Raw genomic sequence first — 18,499 nt, 5'->3', positions numbered from 1 at the left:
CTGGTGCTGGGCGGTCTCCCCGTGAGACCTTCACGTGATGGTCCCAGTGTCAGGATGCAGAACTGCTGCCCCACTCAGGTGGTGGGACCCGTTCAGACATACTCACCCATTCCTTACCCAGCAACGGCAGCCAGGACTGCCCCCATGGGCTCAGCACTAGCGGCTCCTGCACGCGTTCCCTAACCACTGGCTACGTATCACAATGAAAGAGCAGGGCTTGCTCAGAATCAGAGTGGTACATGGCATTGATAGGACAGTTCAGGCATACTTTTTCAGTGATTGTCCTGGAGGCCCAGGCCACCAAGATGGGAGGCGAGAGTCAATGAAGTGCCTGGTGTGAAGAAATCCTTCCCAAAAAACATGGGCGAGAAGCCCCACACCAAGCAGCTGCATGTTTCAGTGCTCTCACCTCCTTTCTCTTCTCTACTTGTCCATCAGGACATCTACTCACCCATACTGACCTCTCCCCCTTGCACAAAGCACAGTCATCCACTAACAAGCAAACCCATGTGCCCACGGGGACCTTGCACAGCAGCAAGAGTGCCGGAGGGGGCCATGTGGGGAGGAACCCGGCCAGCACTGAGCTGCATGGGGTTGGACAGAAACGGTGGAAGAAACTGTGCCAGGAGCTGATGATATTAGGCATAAAAAAATATCTTGGCTGGAGCTGGTCTCTTGAGGGGCAGGACGTTAGCAGTGGAGGCGAAGAGTCTCCAAAGGGAGCGCGTGTGACTGTCAAGAGCTCTTGAACTTAGATTGCCCACGCTCGCCGGCACAGCGGTGATGGGTCATGGCTCCAAAGAGGCTGTCGCTGGGCTGGGGGAGGGAGGAAGGGGCCACACAAGACGCCCTCATAGTGCTGGGGCTGAGTGGAGGGAACCATGCTCCGAGAGGTGCTGAGTGCTCCACACTGCCCTAGGGGTCCTCCAGGCCACCCTGGGAGGAGTGGCTGAGGGCAGCTCCTCTGCAGCAGCCGCAGGAGCAGGGCCAAAGGCCGGCCACCAGGACTATGAACGGCTGCTGTGAACTTGTCCTGTTGCTGGGAACACGATGCCACCTGCAAACGGGAGCCCTGTTTGCTGGTGTCTTCATCAGCAAAGGTGTGAGCGCGGGAAACAAAGTTTTCCCAGCGTAAGAACACAATTCCCCAAACCCATCAAACACACTCCCAACAAGGTCCTCCATAGGGGACTTGGCAGGAGCCCAGCAGACCCCCAGCATTCTCCCCGTTGCTGGGAACAAGCCCCGCTCAGCCCTGCTCTGACAGGGAGCTGTGGGTGCTGGGGACGTGGTGATGGTGCCGGTCCCAGGGCAGAGGCACCCAGCTGGTGGATGGGGACAGGGAGGGAGGCTGAGAGGGACCTGCCCGCTGGCCAGAGAGGAGAGAAAGAGCAGGAATCTCCAGCACTCAGGATAAACACCATGGCAAACCACGAACACCACCCAAGACGCCTGTGCCACCAGGCATTGTAGGAACCGTCTGCTGGCCTTGTAATGACTGCAAGCGACAGCAGCCGTTCCCTGACCGTCCCAGGCATCGCAAGCTGGCTTCTGACAGCAGAACACAGAGATGCCTGTTTAAAACCGACTCTGAGAGGTTGCTCAGGAGAGAAGGAGCTGGCTACATACCACGCTGCTCTGTCATACTCTGCCCAGATCCGGACAAACTCATCTAGATGGTGAGGTCCCAGGATGGAGGAATCCCGAGTCAGGTATTCAAAATTGTCCATGATGACCGCCACGAACAGGTTGAGCATCTAAGTGAAAGGGAAAAAGGCAGAGAGAAAGGAAAGTAGGGGTAGAGGGAGCAGAGATGACCCTCATGAGAGGGCCCCCCAGGGCTGTCAGGGAGGAGGAACTCACCAGGAAAGAGCAGAAGAAGATGAAGGAGACAAAGTAAACGTAGGCCAGATCGGTGCCGCAACGCTCATTCTCATTCTGCCCGGACGTCGCCGTCGTGTCCGGCTCGCAGCCTTTGCCCTCCAGGCAGGACAGCATGATCTCCTGCCATGCCTCTCCCGTGGCACTCCTGCGCCCAACACAGCCCTGCTCAGCAGCTTGTGGTGGCACAGGATGGAGCCAGGGCAGGATGCCCCCAGAAGAAGCCGGGGGGGTCACAAGTCTTCACAAGAAGCTGCACAACCCCCTGCCCAATTTAAACACATCTCCAGCCTGCAGAGGAGCGAGGCACTGGATCAGCGGTGACCGAGCTGGACCCACGCAAGCCATGGGTCCAGCCGTGCCTGTGTGTAGCTCCTGGCACATTGGGCCAACTCCCCCTGGCCAGCCAGTACAAAAAGCTGGGAGACAGACATCCTTTTTGGGGCAGGATAGAGGAAAAAAGAAAGGGTTCCTGAGCTCCTGTGGCCATGTGTTTGCCCAGCTGGTCTCTGGCACCAAAAGCTGATGTCCTTCAAAAAGCCTGCTGTGGGAACCTGCCCAGCCCAGCTCCTGCACCCAAAAATGCTGCCAAAGGAGTTTTCTATGGTTACTTACCTGAAGAGGAGCATGAGGGAGCCCAGGAAGCTGCGGAAGTTGTTGTGCCGGTTAATGTGGCTTTCCTCATCTAGTTTGATATTGCCAAAAACCTGCAGGAGGGAGAAAAAGGGCTCAGTTACTCAGGCAAGAGCTCAGCAGCTGGGGAATCGGCTGCAGGCTCACCTTCACTGCAGCGACCGATCCTGCCCCAGGCCCATCGCCCTCAGCGCAGCCAGCCCCAAAAGCAGCTGACATCCACCCTCTCTGCGCAATCCCTCCTGGAAAAGTACCCCAGCAAACGCACGCCGGTGCAAAGCCAGCGCACCGTGGAGCCGGCACCGAGCAGCCGTCAGGGAAGGAGACTCTCCTCTCCTCGGCAGGGATCTGTGGTGGGCGGCAAAGGCTGCAAGAGGCCGAGCTGCCATGGAAACGGGAGCACGGAGGACCTGGGATCAACCGACTCCAACCTCTCCATGTCCATCCCTCTGCCGCGCTATGGGCGGCATCCGAGCACCGCCCGGCAGCTGGCGGTCTCAAGCACGCTGGAGGCACAGGGACAAGCCGCAGCACCCTGGGTGGGTGCTGGGTTCCCGGTCCTGGAAACTCCCGGGAGCTTCTCCGTCGGTGGGGAAACGGTCCGTGATGCTGAGGTTGGGCACGGCGGTGCAAATAGGGTGGGGAAGGGCTTGGCGAAGGGAGGGACAGACCGACTGCTGGCCCACCGTGGACAGCCAGACACCTGGGACTACCGTCCCCAGGGCCAAAAGAGGCAACAATGTCCCAAACACGGACGATATCCTAATAACGACCCACAGCTAAGGCTGTGGTAGGATATAACGAATGTTCATAAAGTGCCTCAAATAGGAAAAAATGTGCTGTTATTACTGTTAAATATTTATTCCGCTTTCCGTGAACCTAAAAATACACTAACTGCAGAGTATTTTTTTCCCCGTACAGGTTTTTTGGAATGTGTAATTGTAGAATATTTTCTGCCTCCAGCTATTTTGCTCAAATAACGCCCACAGACTTTACTGCTTGGGGATTTGTTCACAATGGTGTTAAAAAAAAAAAATTAAAAAAAAATCAAATACTACCACACGGCGGGGGGGGGGAACTTGAGTCAGATGGCGGTTGTTTAGCGCAGAGAACACCTGGAGCTCATGCCGAGATGTGTAGGACAGAGCGGCCAAAACCAGCCATGAGACTCTCTCGAGGTGGGAGAGAGGAGGTGGAAGAGACTAAACACCAGTGCTGCCAAGCAGCCCGAGGAGGGGGCCACCGCGCTGCCTGCTGCCTCCCCAAAATCTGCCCGTCCAGGCAACGGTGTTGGGTACTGTGGCAGCTCGCTCATCAGGCGGCTCCAGATCCCCAGCGTTCATCCTCGAAGATGCTTTGTCAGATCCTCAGCGTGGGATTTAGTCACCGCAGAACCGAGCCAGCCCCTCGGCACGTGTGGAGCTGAGGGTTTTAGCTCACGTGCTTCTTATTTACCAGCTGGAAAGCTAACATCTTCCCATGCTCTGCGGACCTCCCACCACCTGGTAGGTCATCGCAGGTCCCTAACAGCAAGAGCCCAAGCAGACCATCAGCAGCACGGCTACGACATAAACCCTCCGCAGAGGGACAAGGTGGATCACCGCCATCATCCAGCCGTTTGGATGGGAAAAGGCAGAAGGCTGCTCACCAGGTCCCTCAGGCATGAAATCAATCTCTGGGGGCTGTCAGGGAGTTGGAGATAGGGTGTAATTTCTAAATGAAAGGGTGGCGGATTTGAAAGCAGCCGTCGCACAGGACGCCCAGCTGAGTCCCCAAGGCCACATCTCCAAGGGTACAAGTCGGGAAAACAGCTGTGGAGCTTGACTGAACAAGCCTGTGGCAGGTCCCCCAAGGCGCGTGGCTCTGCAGCTCCCAAACAAGCTGTTCCACCCTCGGGACCTTCCCGGACACCGCGATTGAGTGAAGCAATGACAGGCAGGCACAAGGCTGGCTGCTGTGCATAACGCTGAGGACATGCTGGTCCAGCCTGTCCGCGCCAGAGGGATGCACGCTGAGATGTCTGTGCTCACCTGCATCCCAATGATGGCGTAGATGAAGAAAAGCATGGCGATCAAGAGGCAGACGTAGGGGAGGGCCTGCAAGATAAGCAGATGAGTCATCTCGTTTAGCACAGGTCCAGCTCCAGAGGAGTACAAAATGCACAGCGAGCGGGTAAAGCTGTGCCAATCCGTCTCTCCTACAAGCCAACAAGTCAGCGAGACCTTGGGAAAGAGCTTGCATTTGGGAGCAGCACCCCAGCACCATGGCCTGGGAGGAGACCAGGGCACGCGTGACTTACCTTGAAGGACTGCACGAACGTCCAGAGCAGGATGCGGATGGTGTAACCCTGGCGCAGCAGCTTGATGAGCCGAGCAGCCCGGAAAAGCTTCAGGAAGCTCATGTTGAAGCTGCTGGTGTTCACCAGCTGGGAGGAGATGAGAAGGGTCAGAGGGAGGCAGGAGCCCCCAACCCCGCAGCGGTACGGCCCGCTGCTCCCAGCCCCCGCTTCACCTTGGTGTCTGTCAGGATGATCTCCGTAATGCTGCCGATGACGGTGATGAAGTCAAAGATGTTCCAGGTGTCCCGGAAATAGTTCTGCAAAAGGAAGGAGAGAGGGAACGTGGATTTGAGCTCGGGGATCGCAGGTCTGAAGGGTGCTGGGCCACAGGCCGAGGCTGCTCGTGGACAAGGTGCATATTTGTACGCAGCCATGGTCCGGAGCACTGTCCTGCATCTGAGATGGTGGCAGACCTGAGCGTGTCTGCAGTGAGCAGCTTCTCCTGGGAGCCGACTCATGCATCCAACAGGCCACCCTGGTGAATGGGAGCGGGAAAAGCGGCCACAGCCAGTCCTGGTCAGGCTGCAACACCTCCTCACGCTGACCCTTGCACCTCCTCTTCGTGGGCACCCGGACCCATCTCACAGCCCCTGCCATTTGTGCGGCAGCTGGTGCAAGACCAGACTTGACCATGGCTGGTGCCACTGGGAGCAGGGAGGGTGGCTAGAAACCCTCCTGGCTAGTGGACCTCATCCCCCAGTCTGGGTTAGGAATGGAAAAGGAACTATAAGAGAGCAAATATAACAGTTGCCCGTAAGCAGCAAAGAGCAGCCGAAGAAAAAGCAGTCCATGGCTTCAAATCTTAAATGAGCAGCTGGGGATTTGAGGACGGTGAATTAGGCAGGGAGGTCTCACTGCTGGTCAGGTCTGGCCCAAGGGATGCAGCCCAAGGACAGCCATGCACCAGCATCGTGTGGCTCCCAGGGACAAGGGACTGCAGGCACCAGCACGATTGCAGCAGCACTTGACTTTAGCGGAGCGGCTGCACAGCACACACGTGGTCCAGGCACCAGAGTACGGCAGAAACAAGTCAAAAAGTAAAGCAATGGTGTGGCTTTCCCCACCAGCATCCGGCAGTGGGAAGTTTAAGGAGAACCAAAGGAGTGATTCCAATCTAAAAGCAGCTTTCAGGCTGGAACCCGAAATAAATAGCAACAACCTCACATTATTAACACCTTCCCTCTGTGATCTGTGTGCTGCCAAAGTCCAAATTAACACCCTTGTCAAGAACAGGAGCAGCCGCTCACCAGGAAGCCGAAAGCGATGATCTTGAGGACGCACTCCAAGGAGAACACCATGGTGAATGCGATGTTCAGGTACTTCAGGGCCAGCTCATAGGTGTATGGAGCAGAGTAGTACTGATGGAAAGAGAGAGACATTGCTAGCCAGGAGGGGGCCTGCCAGCCTCTTGGCTGACGACTGTCCCAGGGAAGACCTGCGGTGGTCTGTGTTCCTTGCCCTGAGTGCTTCAAGACCATCTCCTCCTTCCCCTCTCCACCCCTCTCCCAGGACAGCTGCCACTCCTTCTAAGAAGGAAGCACAGAGTAAATCCAGATCTTCTTGCAGTAGTTAAGAGGTCAAGATCATTTGGGTCATCTCAGTTAGGGAAGATCTCTTCTCCACTTGGGGGTATGTGGTGTTTCAAGTGACTATGCCAAGGGAACACATGCTCAGATTCTGTCCCAAAGCGTCTCCTAGAAACAACCAAATTACCCTCTGGTCCCATCCTGATGGACCCTCCTTCTCCCCACCGCCTCAAACAGGACAGGCACACTCTGACTGGCTCACCTTCATCATCAGCACCACGGTGTTCAACGCTATCATGGCCATGATGGTGTACTCGAAGGATGGGGAGACCACAAAGTGCCAGACCCGGTACTGGAAGGTGTGCCGGTTCTGGGGCATGTACCGCGTGAGGGGCTTGGCGCTGATGGCAAAGTCAATACAGGCCCTCTGGAATAAAACAATGTGCATCAGACTCAGGCCGATGGTAACACGGGGGACAGTGGCTGCCACACTTCTTTCCTTGATGGGTGGCTCATGGGTTTCTTACACCTTTTCAACATCTAGGAAGCTCCAAGCTCACAGACTGCAGAAAACCCATGGAAACGTCCCCTTTTCCTCTCCCTGGATCGTACCTCATTCTTCTCCAGACTGCACTCCTCCATCATTTTGTCTCCTTGCTCTTGGAATGTAATGATGATGAGAGCCACGAAAATGTTGACGAAAAAGAAAGGGAAGACCACAAAATAGACGACGTAAAATATGGACATCTCCATGCGGTTGCTGCGGCTGGGCCCACGGTCCTCCTCCGTCACGTCCACTGAATGCTGCAGCACCCTGTGGGCAGACAGGTGAAGAAAAGCAACCAGAGATGTGCCCATCAGGAATGCCACCACGCGGCACTTCTCACGGGACCCGCTTTGTACAGCCAGCTCTGTCTGTCCACAGTTGTAACAATGACAACACAAATCTCTGTCTTAATCTGCTTTACAAGGACAACCTTTCTCAGTGGCTACAGCTTGTTTTACGGTGCTTTGCCTGTGCCCCTGCAGGAAAATGGATTTTCCAGTGCTCCACGTAGAGAGAAAAAAATTGCCCAAGCTCCCGTCAGCATGAAGAAAGGGCTAATCCTATGGTCATCTCTAAACTTGAGTTAAGATATACCTCAGGACCACACAGGAGAAGGGATTATCTATAATTCACTCCCTGAAGAAGAAACTAACCCCAGCCATGGTTCCAGCTCTTTTGTCCTGACATAATGTCTCGTCCTTCCTCTCTTCCTCCCTGCCCAGCAGTTTCTCTCTCAGTCCCACCTGGCTACAGCCAGTTATTAAGCCAACCAACCCAGTGGGGACTTCTCCACCCTAATTCAAGGGAGCTGGATGGAGAAGAATACTCACTGGGGCCAACCCTCGCCGGTGGAGACTGTGAAGAGGGTGAGCAAAGCCCAGATGATATTGTCATAGTGAAACTCGTGGCGTTTCCATTCCCGGCACTTCACTTCCATCTTGTTCTTCTCGTGGTCCACGTAGTTCCCTCTGCAAGGTTGGGAGAGAGAAGTGACCTTGCTTTTTATACTGCCAGACTACGAGACAGTGGTTTTAAACCCTGGGAGCAGCATGTGTGTGTGGTGGGAGGGGGCATGTCTCCTCCTGCAGGGCTGGAGGGAGAAATGGGGAGAGGCTGGGTAACAACTAGGGGGAAAGGGGAGAAGGGGACAGCAAAAGGGAAGAGAGAAGGAGAAAAGAGAACAGAAGCAAAATACGGGGTTCTCCAGCCCACATCCCTGTGCAAGGATGCACAGCGCTGACGCAGCAATGGCGATGGGGCTCAGCCCATGCCATCTACCCCAAGGGACCACGGCCAAGAGCAAGTCATGACCAAGGACTTAACTGGGAACCATAGAAGACATTACCCAGCACCCTGCCTTTGCCAGAGGTGTCAGCAGCATCGGACCTACTGAACAGGGCACCTACATGCAGTCCTTCTCTGTGTCCTTAGAGCTGTCAGTGCAGTAGAAAAACTTCCCCTTGAAGAGCTGGACAGCAATGACAGCAAAGATGAACATGAAGAGCTTATAGACGATTAGGATGTTGAAGACGTTCTTGAGGGAAGTCACAACGCAGTCGAAGACGGCCTGCAAGGAGAGGGCATAGCTCACTTTGGGGAACCGACAACCTCAGCAAAGGGCAGGACCAAAACCTTCCTCAAGACTGCCATGGGGAAAGACATTTCCCACTCCTGGGGTGGAAAGGGGGGAAGAGCTGGGCCTTCTCCCAGGCAAAGGGCTATTTTATGAGTGAGTTTAACATGTGGAGTACCTCCCAGCACACACACAGTCACTGCTCAGCCCTCTCCAACCTCTGCAAGCAGGGCAGCAGACCGGGGACAGCCCCAACGATGCAAGTAGCAGCACACTCAAGACCAATTAGTAAACGCTTCTTTGTTCGTAATCACTGTGAATAACAGAGCAGAGCAAATACCTCTGCCTGCAATAGCAGCACCTCCCAGGCTGCAGAGGGTTCGTTCTCAGCTCTAGTTCTCAAAGCACTTTAAAAAAAGAGAAGAATGTCCTCATCTCTGCTTCATGGTGAAGACAGAGGTGTCCAGAAATGAACGGACATGGGCTGAATCCATCCACTGATCGGGAAGAAAAGCTGCGGTCAAAACCCATATCTTCGGGGTGTCACCCTGGGCCTCATCCATCAGCCGAATAACCCTTTGTGAGAAAATTCAGGGCTCGCTCGCTCAGCCTCTTGCTCCTTTTTGGCTCTATACCCCATTGGCTAAAATAGGCAAATCCATAATCCTACCGGCACTGCATAAATAATCCCTCTATTCCGATGGGAAATCCCCCTCCGGTGCAACACCATGAGAGCACAGCACATCCCAGGTTGTTTGCAAGCTGCTCTGGTGGGAAAGGTAATGAACTTTGGAAGGAGACTTGAGCTCTCCCAAAGCCAGGGCAGCCTGTTTCGACAGGAGAGCATCTGGGCTTTGCTGCTTCGTGTCCACTCCAGCTCCACTTTCCCTGGCAGAGGAACTAACACCTTGCAGAGATCCAGGCTTGCTTTGAATAACTCGATGCACCTCCAGATATGAAGCAGCCCGAAGAGCATTGGGTTTGAAACCGGGGCTCCTAAAACGCAGCACATGCTTTGAAAACTACTTGTTCATCGCTCACGAGCAGATGGATGCACGTGGTCCCTGCACCCACCGGTCCACGCTGGAGGAGACAGATGTAAGGCAGGAGACGGGAATTATTACCTTCAGCTTGGGCAGTCGCTTGATGGTTTTCAGGGGCCTCAAGACCCGTAGCACACGGAGAGACTTGATGGTCTTGATATCTCGGCCCTTGTTGGTCCTACCGTGTCGGAGAGAGGCACACGTACCCAAAAAGGAAACGGAGAGACAATAACCTTGCAGACCCAGGTTGGATGCTCAAGGGGTTTTCAACAGCTGACACCACCCCACCCCCCACCCCAAGTCTCAGGCATGCGTGAGGACAGGAATGGGAGGGCTGCATGCCCGTCGTGGGGGCCAGGACTCACAAACGTGTGACTGCTGACTGCTCAGCCCGCCTAAATGAGTCTCCTCCAACGCACTCTGCGCTGGCAGAGATGAAAAAATAAAGCAATCCTCTCCTCCTCGGGATTAGCACCTTTCCCTTTGGCTGGGGAGCAGCGACCTCAACAAACCCCCTCGTTGTGGGAAGCAGCGAGATGCCAGGGCTGGGGCAGGGGATGCAACGTTGTTCCCGAGCAAGGGCAGCTGCCCCAAGGGCGCTGTGACACATTGCCCTCCCCCGTGTCCCCAAGCCACGCCGCTCAACGGGGCCAGGAGGTTTGCTTCCCTACGGCAGGCATGTGCCGTTTGCAGGTGGGGCTTGCAAAAGGCCCCCACCCTGGCAAATTGTTTTCTACCATTACTACTGGTTGCAAGAAATTAATAATTAAACGAGGGAGGTGCGCTTAATGGGGTCTACGTGCTGGTCTCTCACCAAGGGTTTTCCATCCTGGTTTAAACTCAAGATTCAGGGTCCTTACATTCACCTAGGGAAGCACCTGCTCGATGCTTGGTTCCTTTGCACAAATGATGTCTTACGGCTTTCTCCCTTATTCCATAAATGCTACCCAACCTGATCAGCCTGGTCTTCCATCTCACAACGTCTCAGCCCTCTCTTCCCTCGCCAAGATCAGGGCTGCACTTGCCTCCACCCCAAGTCAGCTGAGGGAGCCAGAGCTTACTATTAGACTATTTAGAAAAGCAGCAATAAAACCCCTCATCACCCTCATTTCTTGCATATGGTGATTAATCCCAACCACAATACAAGGGTTTTTTTCTTGTCTTTTAACTAGAGCCCATGGGCTGGATCCCAGGATGGAGCAGAGAGGTCCTGGTGAAGGTGGCATGGTTTGAATCCACTGGGCACCCTCAAAAAACATCAAGGAAATGACTTACAACAACAGATGCTCCAAATTACACGGCTCCTTTGTGAGGGTTAATGCAACAGGGAGCACAATAATGGGCTTAATCATTAAGAGATGTAAACAGAACCACTAATTAATTGTCCTCCCTAGGAGCACAGCCCCACAAATGCACAGGAAGCAACTGTACAAACAGCCCCGGGACCCACTTTGCGCCTCCCATCTCCTGCTTTGCTCAGGGTCAGGTCCTGGGTAAGCAGCTGGAGCATCCAACTCGGGGCTGGGGCATTCGGCTTGGGACGGGGGTGAGGATTTGAGGGTAGCGCTCAGCTGGTGCCACTGCCACCAAGGACAACTCAAGCGGTTAACGTCTGCTGAGGAGGGACCTCTTCAGACCTCAGGAAACCTCCAGTGGGTTTGCTTGGGATCCAACATGGATATGGGATATAGGGCTGGACAACGCCTGGAGGAAAGCCTGGCCTTGCTGTGTCTACAGCGGAGGCTGAGCTCTCCCCAGCCCCCCGGGGCTTGGCATGAATCACATCCCATGCCCTCAGAGGATGTCCACGATGAAAGCACGCTCCTCCGAAGGCAAGGGATTGCATCGCTTGCAAAGAATATCCCTCATGGCGCTTTTCCGGAGCACACCACCTTTAACGCATCCCGGGCAACACAGGGGTGCGTGCAGAGCAGCATTCTCCGGTCTCTGCAAATGCAGCTAAGGGTCAGTGCATGTGTCGGACAGACAGACACCCGCCTGAGCCCATCCCCACACGCTCCCCAAGGCAGCACCCCGCGGTGACCCGAACGGCATAGTTACCCCAAAGCATTCCTGTCGGTGATCCGGCCCAGCAGCCACCAAACAGCACCAAGAGAGAAAGAGAGAAGAGAGGAAGAAGGTAAGAAATACATCGGGGAAGCTGCACGGGGACCACTGCGGCCTCTGGGGTGCAGGAACCCTGTGGCAGCCCTTCACCGCCCCATGCCTTGGTTGAAAGGCACGATGAGTAGACCACGTTGTGTCCTCCAGGATGGGGCTTATCTCCACGGAGAGACTGCCTGCTGGAGGTTTTGGGAGAGGGGTGTATAGTGTAACCTCTGCTGCAAGAGGAACCTGCGGAGAGCAGGACGGTGGGTGACAGCGGGCAGGCATGTGGTACTCCTAGGCCAGGAGTCAGGGGAAGGACCTCAAGGCTTGGCCCCAACCTGCCAAAGGCAGGTGCCTCCGAGGGAACCTACCTGCAAGGCCGCAATAATTCCCATCCAAACAGGCTAACTCGCCTCATAAATCGCCTCCATCAAGAAATCTACCAATTAAGAGCCCGCCCTCCAGCGTGGGATCTCCTGCAACCCAGCAGGACACCTGCTCAGACAAGCCAAGGTGGTCTACAAGGTCCCTGGTTGCAACAAAACATCCATCATTGCCTGAGCTATGTCCCTGCTATGTGCGCGCAGAGGGCTCAGCACTGGGGGCAAAGCCTAAGAAGTAAAATATTTCTTAAAAACCGTAAAAATAACCCCAGGCCCTGGCTGCATGTTAGTGAAGCAAGCGGAAGGCGTGTTGAAAAGGCGATAGTTTAACTCTGCACCACTTCTGTGACAGAATATCGGACCTCTGTCCTGACCAGCCTCATACCAGGTTATTTTGCAGTACACAGGGGTCCCTCTTGCTTCCAGACACCGGTGCCAAGGAGCACAGGGAGCTCTGCAAAGAAAGAGGCACCTCTGCTGGGTACCTCTGGGTGGAGAAACTCCTGCCCTTGATCACCAGGGCAAGCCAATGAGGGCTCCGCGCTGGCCGCCACTCAACCTTTCCACCAACTTTTCCATCACTCAACCTTTCCTCCGGCTGCCAGCCCGCAGGAGTAGGCATCACCACCTCCTGGCAGCTCCTCAAAGCCACAAGTGAGCGCTGCTCCTCTGCGCAATGCCTCCTCGGAGGGTGCCACGGGAGGCAAAGGCGAGCAGCGTCTTTAGTTATGGTTCTGGTTATTTCAGCTAATTTAATTTGAACTCTTTGGAGATTTATGGTCTTATATCAGGCTTTTTATTTAGGCTGCGTTTCGATTGACGTATTAACTTTCCGTGCGGAGAGCTACAAGCGAGCCAAGACGACTTCTTGCTTGGGATGTACAGGCTCTAAGGGGACAGTGGACAAGCTGCAATGGCACACAGGAGACAGCTTTATGGGTGGACACTTGCTTATTGGTGGATTCCGATGTTGCACTGATGGCTGGCAGATGACGGTGGCACCACTGGACCAGCTCAGAGACCTCCTGCTGTACCCACGGCTACCCAGGACCACCACGAAAAAACCAAAACACAGAGGGGAGGCAAAAAAGGCAGAAAACCTGAATGGCACGGCATGTCCCAGCAGTTCTTCAAGCAGGAAGTGCTGGACTTGGTCACCAGCTGCTCTCAGACACAAAATTGCTGCAGCCGCCCAGTGGGCATCGCTTTGCCCGCTTGGCGCCATGGAGGTGAGGAAGGGGAGAGGGAGGACACATTCCCCCGCCACTACTCTGGCCCCACATCAAAGAGCTCACAGAGGGAGAAGAAAAGGAGAGGGATTTAAACATCACAGCCAGATTTTTTTCTCTTGAGACCAGGATGGAGAGAGGGAGGAAGGGTGGGTGGCGGGTTGGGACACGTATAGCTGGCGAACATCCTTCAGCTCCCGGGGCCGTGGCAGTGACGGGCTGCCAACGGGAGAGGCAGGTGTCCTTATAAATGCTTTATAATGTATAAAACCATCAGAAATTGCTGCGGTTCTTTTGTTCCCTTCACCCCCGAAGCCATGAGATCATCTCCTCCAGCTGGAGCCACCGTCAGAAGTGGGGGAGAGGGACAATCCTGCAGGTTGACGTTATAAAGAGCCCTCGTCCACGACACAAGCAACTTGGTATCTACCCAGCTACAGCTACAAGAGCGGGCAGGTGACACAGATGCTTGCTGTAAACGTACATGGAGATGGACCCCCTCCTTCCCTGCGGGAGGGGGTTTGTTGTTGCCGTGATGGGGGTGCTTGCCCTCGAGAATTCAGCCGTCCCATGCCCCAGGGGACCTGTCCTTCCCTAGGGAGGCTGGGTGGAGGCAGGCAGGTGGCAAGCGGGGTTGGAAGGGGTATGGCAGCTTCCCCCACTTGCTTGGCACTGGCACATGGGGATCCCACCAGCTCCAGGGGCCACCCCAGGAACCGTGCCACCTTTGTGGGGTGGGGCCAAGGTGACGGTAAGCACAGAAAGCACTGATTACAGTACTGTTAACGGCAGTGAGGATACCCATCACCCAGGAGCAGGCTGAGCCATCAACCTACCCTCCCTTTAGCCATCAAAAAGTCTTGATGAAAGATGCCTTGGAAGGAAAAGGCTCTGTTGTCCTCCTAAAGCCCCACAAACCACCCAGAGCATCTTCAGGCTGCTGATGCCCTCGAGTCGCACCTCCAGACATGCTCTGAGGGGCTGCCCTGGCAGAGGGCTTATCAGCCAGACCCTGGAGACACTCAATCCGTCCTCTTGGTGGCCTGGGTGACCTTACAGTGGTTCAGAGCAATGTCCCCAGCCAGCCGACCTGCCCCTTCCCCGTGCCAGGGTCTGCAGCCAGCCCCCTGTCCTGCCCGGGGACCAGTTCATCCCTGTGCTGAGCGAGCTGAATTCTCCCACGCTCTTCCCAAGGAGAGAGCAGCGGATGAAAGCACTGGGCAAGGAAGGTGAGGAAGGCAAAAGCAAGATGCCAGGGAAGGTTCAAGTGGGTGAGAGTGAGGGGAAGGAGCTGGCTCCCCGGCCGGAGCGGAGGTGGGAGGGATGGATTACAGGCTGCAATCCATCGAGTGACCTCGGGGCTTGGACCCAGCCACCCCGAGAGCCTCGCACGGTACCTGAGCTGTGGCCAAGGACAGGGCTCCATTCTGCGCCGCTGCCAGGCCCTCCCCTCTCACCAGCACTAACGCCACCGCCACCAGCGTCAAAGGCACAAAGAGAGAACAACAGCATGACAAAAGAGCGCGAACCTCTCCTCTCTTCTCCCTCCTCGGGCACCAACAGGGCGCCACGGTCCCTGGGCCCAGGGGGTGCTCCTTGCCCTGCGAGCATCACGATGGCACCCACTCGTCCTTCCTCCAGCTTACACTGCACTGCCTGCCCCTGCCAGCAGCACGGAGGAGGGCAGAGCGGCACGAAACTCATCCCTGGACACTTCTCCCCGCCACGGCATGGGCACTGCAGACGTCGAGCCACCCTGCACCCACCTGCCAAGGAGGGTATGCAGGTGCCACAAGCTCAGTACCAGAGCCCAAACGCAAGGCGATGCTCAGCGGGGACACATGCGGAGCAAGCGCACAGCACCCTGCCCTCGGCAGGATGCTGCAGAGGATGCGGGCACAAACGCCACCATCCCTGCATCCCCATCCCTGCAGGGCTCCAGGGCAATGCTCCATCCCCTTGGAGCAGAGGAAAAGCCACCGGCCGGGGGCGTAGCAGGTGCATAACTCCAGCTCTGCCACTCTTACGTCCTTTCCCCCCTCTAACAGCCCCTTCTGAGCTCTTTCAAGTCCACTTTCACCACAAAACTCTTCCCGGCATCTCCAGTTTTCCTTGCCTTGGCCCCTGCCTGCTTGCTCACCAGCATTTGACAAACAAGGAGAAACCCATCTCTGGAGCTATACTGGTTTCAGGTGCCAGCGACACAGCTGGGCTTTGCAGTCAGCCACGCGCCACTGCCAGGAGCCGTCCCGGAAGCAGAGCAGAAGGGCGCAGAGAAATAAAAAAAAAAAATAAATCAGGGTCTAGTAGCCATAACACACAGCTGCACCCTCCTCCCACCCCGGCCAAGGGAAGGCAAAGAGCTGACAAGGGTGACAACCACTTACGCCAAGGCGAAAGCCACCAGCGCTCCCACCACCACGATGAAATCCAGGATGTTCCAGAGGTCTCGAAAGTAGGAGCCGTCCTGCAGGATCAAGCCCTGATCGATCATCTGCAGGGGAGAAAACAGTGAGGAAAACCACACAGGGGATGAGCAGCTCGGCCGCCAAGTGGAAACAGCCACAGGTGGGACGTGCTGGGGACAGGGACATGGCCGGGGAGCAGCGGACCTGTCCCTGCCTCCCAGGTATATATATCAAGGAGCATCATATTTTGGGAGCCTGGAAAGTGATAAAAGCATTCTCAACTCCCGCCGCTAAGAACCAAGCTTTAAAGTCTCCATCAGCCAAATTTAGGACCAGAACTGAAAAACGGAGCCATTTCCCACCCGCTGCAAGGATGCTGCGGGACACAGCATCCCCAGCGCAGCCAGCCCGCAAGGCCTCTTACCTTGATAACCATCTCGAAGGTGAAGACGCCGGTGAAGACGTAGTCGAAATACCTCAGGACCTGCAGAGACAGGGCATGGGCGCTCTGCAGCTGCTGCCAAGCAAACGGGCCCACTGGTGCCCACCCAGACTCTGTTACCACCCTGCACTGGGGCGGGGGTCCCCTGGCTCAGGGTCGGTTCGCTTGCCCCAAACCCAGCCTGTTCCCTAAGAGTTCAGGACAGCCATAAACCCAGCCTGTGAAGGCAGGAGAGAAACATTTTCCACGTGTGGTGCGAGCAGCTCTGAAATCATGCTGTGAGCCGGAATCGTGCTCCCCCATACCAGTCCCTGTGCACATCTCCCCAGTGTAAGCTACTTTACTGGCGACAAGGCAGCCCGGATCTGCTCTCCAGACTCCAAACCCCGCGTGCGTGAGGCTGAGAGCGATTTCCAGGGTTTATAGAGGGGAAGGTGATGGGGAAGAAGTCAGACCCCACGGCGCGGTGCAGGTGCTGCCACCGGCTGCCTTGATCCGTGTCCCACATGCGCCTCCACCACGGAAGCTAAAATCCTACAGGACCTCTGCCCGCGTTGCCTGCGGGATGGGGGGAAGCAGGGGAGGTTTGCAATCACTTTGTTGCGGTCGGAGTTGGTGAGGACGGGATCCTCCGCCGCGAGGGCGATGCTGCTGGCGGCGATCACCAGGAGGATGCACATCTCGAAGTAGCGCAGGTTCACGATGTAGTGGCAAGCCCTCCGCACCCTGCGGGGAGACAGGGGGACCTGTGAACCCCTGGCATGCCCCAGGCACGGCCCCACCTCCAAAACCCACCCCACATCACCTGCTTCCAGAGCAGAAAAAGGGGTAGCAAAGCCCTAGGAGCAAAACAAGGGAGCCCAAGGGTGGTTTGGGCTCGCTAACCCCTTTGCTTAGCTGTTCCAGCCCCCCAGACAACCCACGGCTGGCCAGGAAGAGTCCCTGAGAAATTGAGGGGCTTATTCTTCCAGGTTGCTGGAGCTGGGCAAGAGCTATGGGGGATTATAACTGCAGAATAATACAACAGACACTGAATAAGAATCACAGCTAGCAATCAGCAGCCAGGAGAGAAAGCCACGAGTGTGGCTGGCGCAGAGGGAGAGCGCTGCTGGGGCTTGGAGAACACAGTGGCTGGTTTTCCAGGCTGTTTGGGAGATATTCAGCCCCCTTCCCAAAGGGATCCCCCCTCTTTTCAGTGATGTCTAGGGATCCTTCCCCTGGCTGCCCTCCCCAACAGATCAAAAAATGTCTCACGGGTTGGTGGTGCTGAAGATGAACATGGAGCTGTGCGGCACCATCGCTTTCCCTGTCTCGCTTTTCTCCTTCTTCCGCTTCTTCTTCTCCATCTCCTCCTCATCCTCTTTGCTCTCGGCCTCCTTTAAGGGGCTGGCTTCGCCATCTGTCTTGTTGCTAACTGCGGGAAAAGTGAGACCCTTTGCCCGGCCTTGCACCCAGACAGCACCCTGGGTTGTCCCTGCCACCCGGGCACATGCAACCCTCCCCCGGTTTCTGCTTTGCATCCCCGTGCTGTTACGGGGAGAGGGACCAGAAGGGAAGAAAAGACACGAGCTGCCAGGATGAAGCAGATGAAACGGGTTTCAACAAGGCCAGCTTTTCACAGTGCTGTTTAATTAATAACACTGTTTAAAGCAGCTCACCTTGACAGCGAGGATGCTGTTAAGGGGGTTTGAGCGGCTGCGAGTTGGGCGGAGGCTGTGGATGTGTTAGGAAAAACAGGGGATGGGGAGTGTTTGGCCCGGGCGGAGAGGAAGGGAGAAGGAGGGATCAGGCAAAGGGGCGGGTGGGAAGGAGGTGAGAAAGGGAAAAGCTCCCAGGAGATGGTGGCACATCAGCTTTGCATCAGCACCCTGAAAAACTGGGGTGCTGGAGGGAGGTGCTGCAAGGAGCAGCAAGGAACCCCCCTTCCCAAGTTGATGGATGTGGATAGGAAAAGCCGTGCAAGCGGCTCTCCGTCCCCACAAGGTCCCCGAGGGCTGGGAGAGGGGCTCAGGAAAGAGAGACGGGTCCTCACTCTGTACCACAGTGGAGTCGGGGACATCGATCATGATGGTGGTGCTCTCCGTGGCCTTCTCAGTGTTGGGGGTGATGGAGGAGAGGTCGGGCTCGCTCCGGCTGACGGTACGACTGGCCTCCAGCAGCGCTTGCTCACTGGTGTCCGGGCTGCTGCAGTCCTGCTCCGTCAGGCTGCCCGTCTTCGCCCGGGGGGGCTCAGGTGCTGCTTGCGGGGAGCTCCCCTCCTCGGCGGTCCCGACCAGCTCGGCATCGCCAGCAGGGACCCCATTTGTCCTGCAGGAGGGATGTGGGAGAAAAAGAGGTGCGAGAAGATAAGGGGAGAGGACAAGGAGCTATGGGAACCACAAGGTGCC

The 18,499-nt window shown here is 56.0% G+C and overlaps 1 protein-coding gene across 1 annotated transcript in view; it reads right to left on the bottom strand.

Moving 5' to 3' along the window:
• CACNA1E (calcium voltage-gated channel subunit alpha1 E) overlaps positions 1 to 18,499 on the bottom strand; it is a 98,799-nt gene that overhangs the window by 16,270 nt on the left and 64,030 nt on the right. The window contains exons 21-38 of the mRNA XM_054211798.1: positions 18,145 to 18,419; positions 17,367 to 17,526; positions 16,709 to 16,838; positions 16,095 to 16,154; positions 15,650 to 15,756; positions 11,603 to 11,614; positions 9,623 to 9,719; positions 8,332 to 8,492; positions 7,756 to 7,893; positions 6,991 to 7,192; positions 6,641 to 6,805; positions 6,100 to 6,210; positions 5,026 to 5,109; positions 4,814 to 4,939; positions 4,545 to 4,610; positions 2,497 to 2,588; positions 1,864 to 2,029; positions 1,630 to 1,757 (exon numbers count right to left, since the gene is read on the bottom strand). Of these exons, the coding sequence (XP_054067773.1) occupies positions 1,630 to 1,757; positions 1,864 to 2,029; positions 2,497 to 2,588; positions 4,545 to 4,610; positions 4,814 to 4,939; positions 5,026 to 5,109; positions 6,100 to 6,210; positions 6,641 to 6,805; positions 6,991 to 7,192; positions 7,756 to 7,893; positions 8,332 to 8,492; positions 9,623 to 9,719; positions 11,603 to 11,614; positions 15,650 to 15,756; positions 16,095 to 16,154; positions 16,709 to 16,838; positions 17,367 to 17,526; positions 18,145 to 18,419 (2,280 nt within the window). The remainder of the gene's footprint in view (positions 1 to 1,629; positions 1,758 to 1,863; positions 2,030 to 2,496; positions 2,589 to 4,544; positions 4,611 to 4,813; positions 4,940 to 5,025; positions 5,110 to 6,099; positions 6,211 to 6,640; positions 6,806 to 6,990; positions 7,193 to 7,755; positions 7,894 to 8,331; positions 8,493 to 9,622; positions 9,720 to 11,602; positions 11,615 to 15,649; positions 15,757 to 16,094; positions 16,155 to 16,708; positions 16,839 to 17,366; positions 17,527 to 18,144; positions 18,420 to 18,499) is intronic.

Source organism: Rissa tridactyla, chromosome 8, assembly GCF_028500815.1.
Source record: "Rissa tridactyla isolate bRisTri1 chromosome 8, bRisTri1.patW.cur.20221130, whole genome shotgun sequence".
Classification (NCBI taxonomy): domain Eukaryota; kingdom Metazoa; phylum Chordata; class Aves; order Charadriiformes; family Laridae; genus Rissa; species Rissa tridactyla.
Note: the sequence above shows the minus strand (reverse complement) of the source record. Positions and strands in the feature narration are given on the sequence as shown.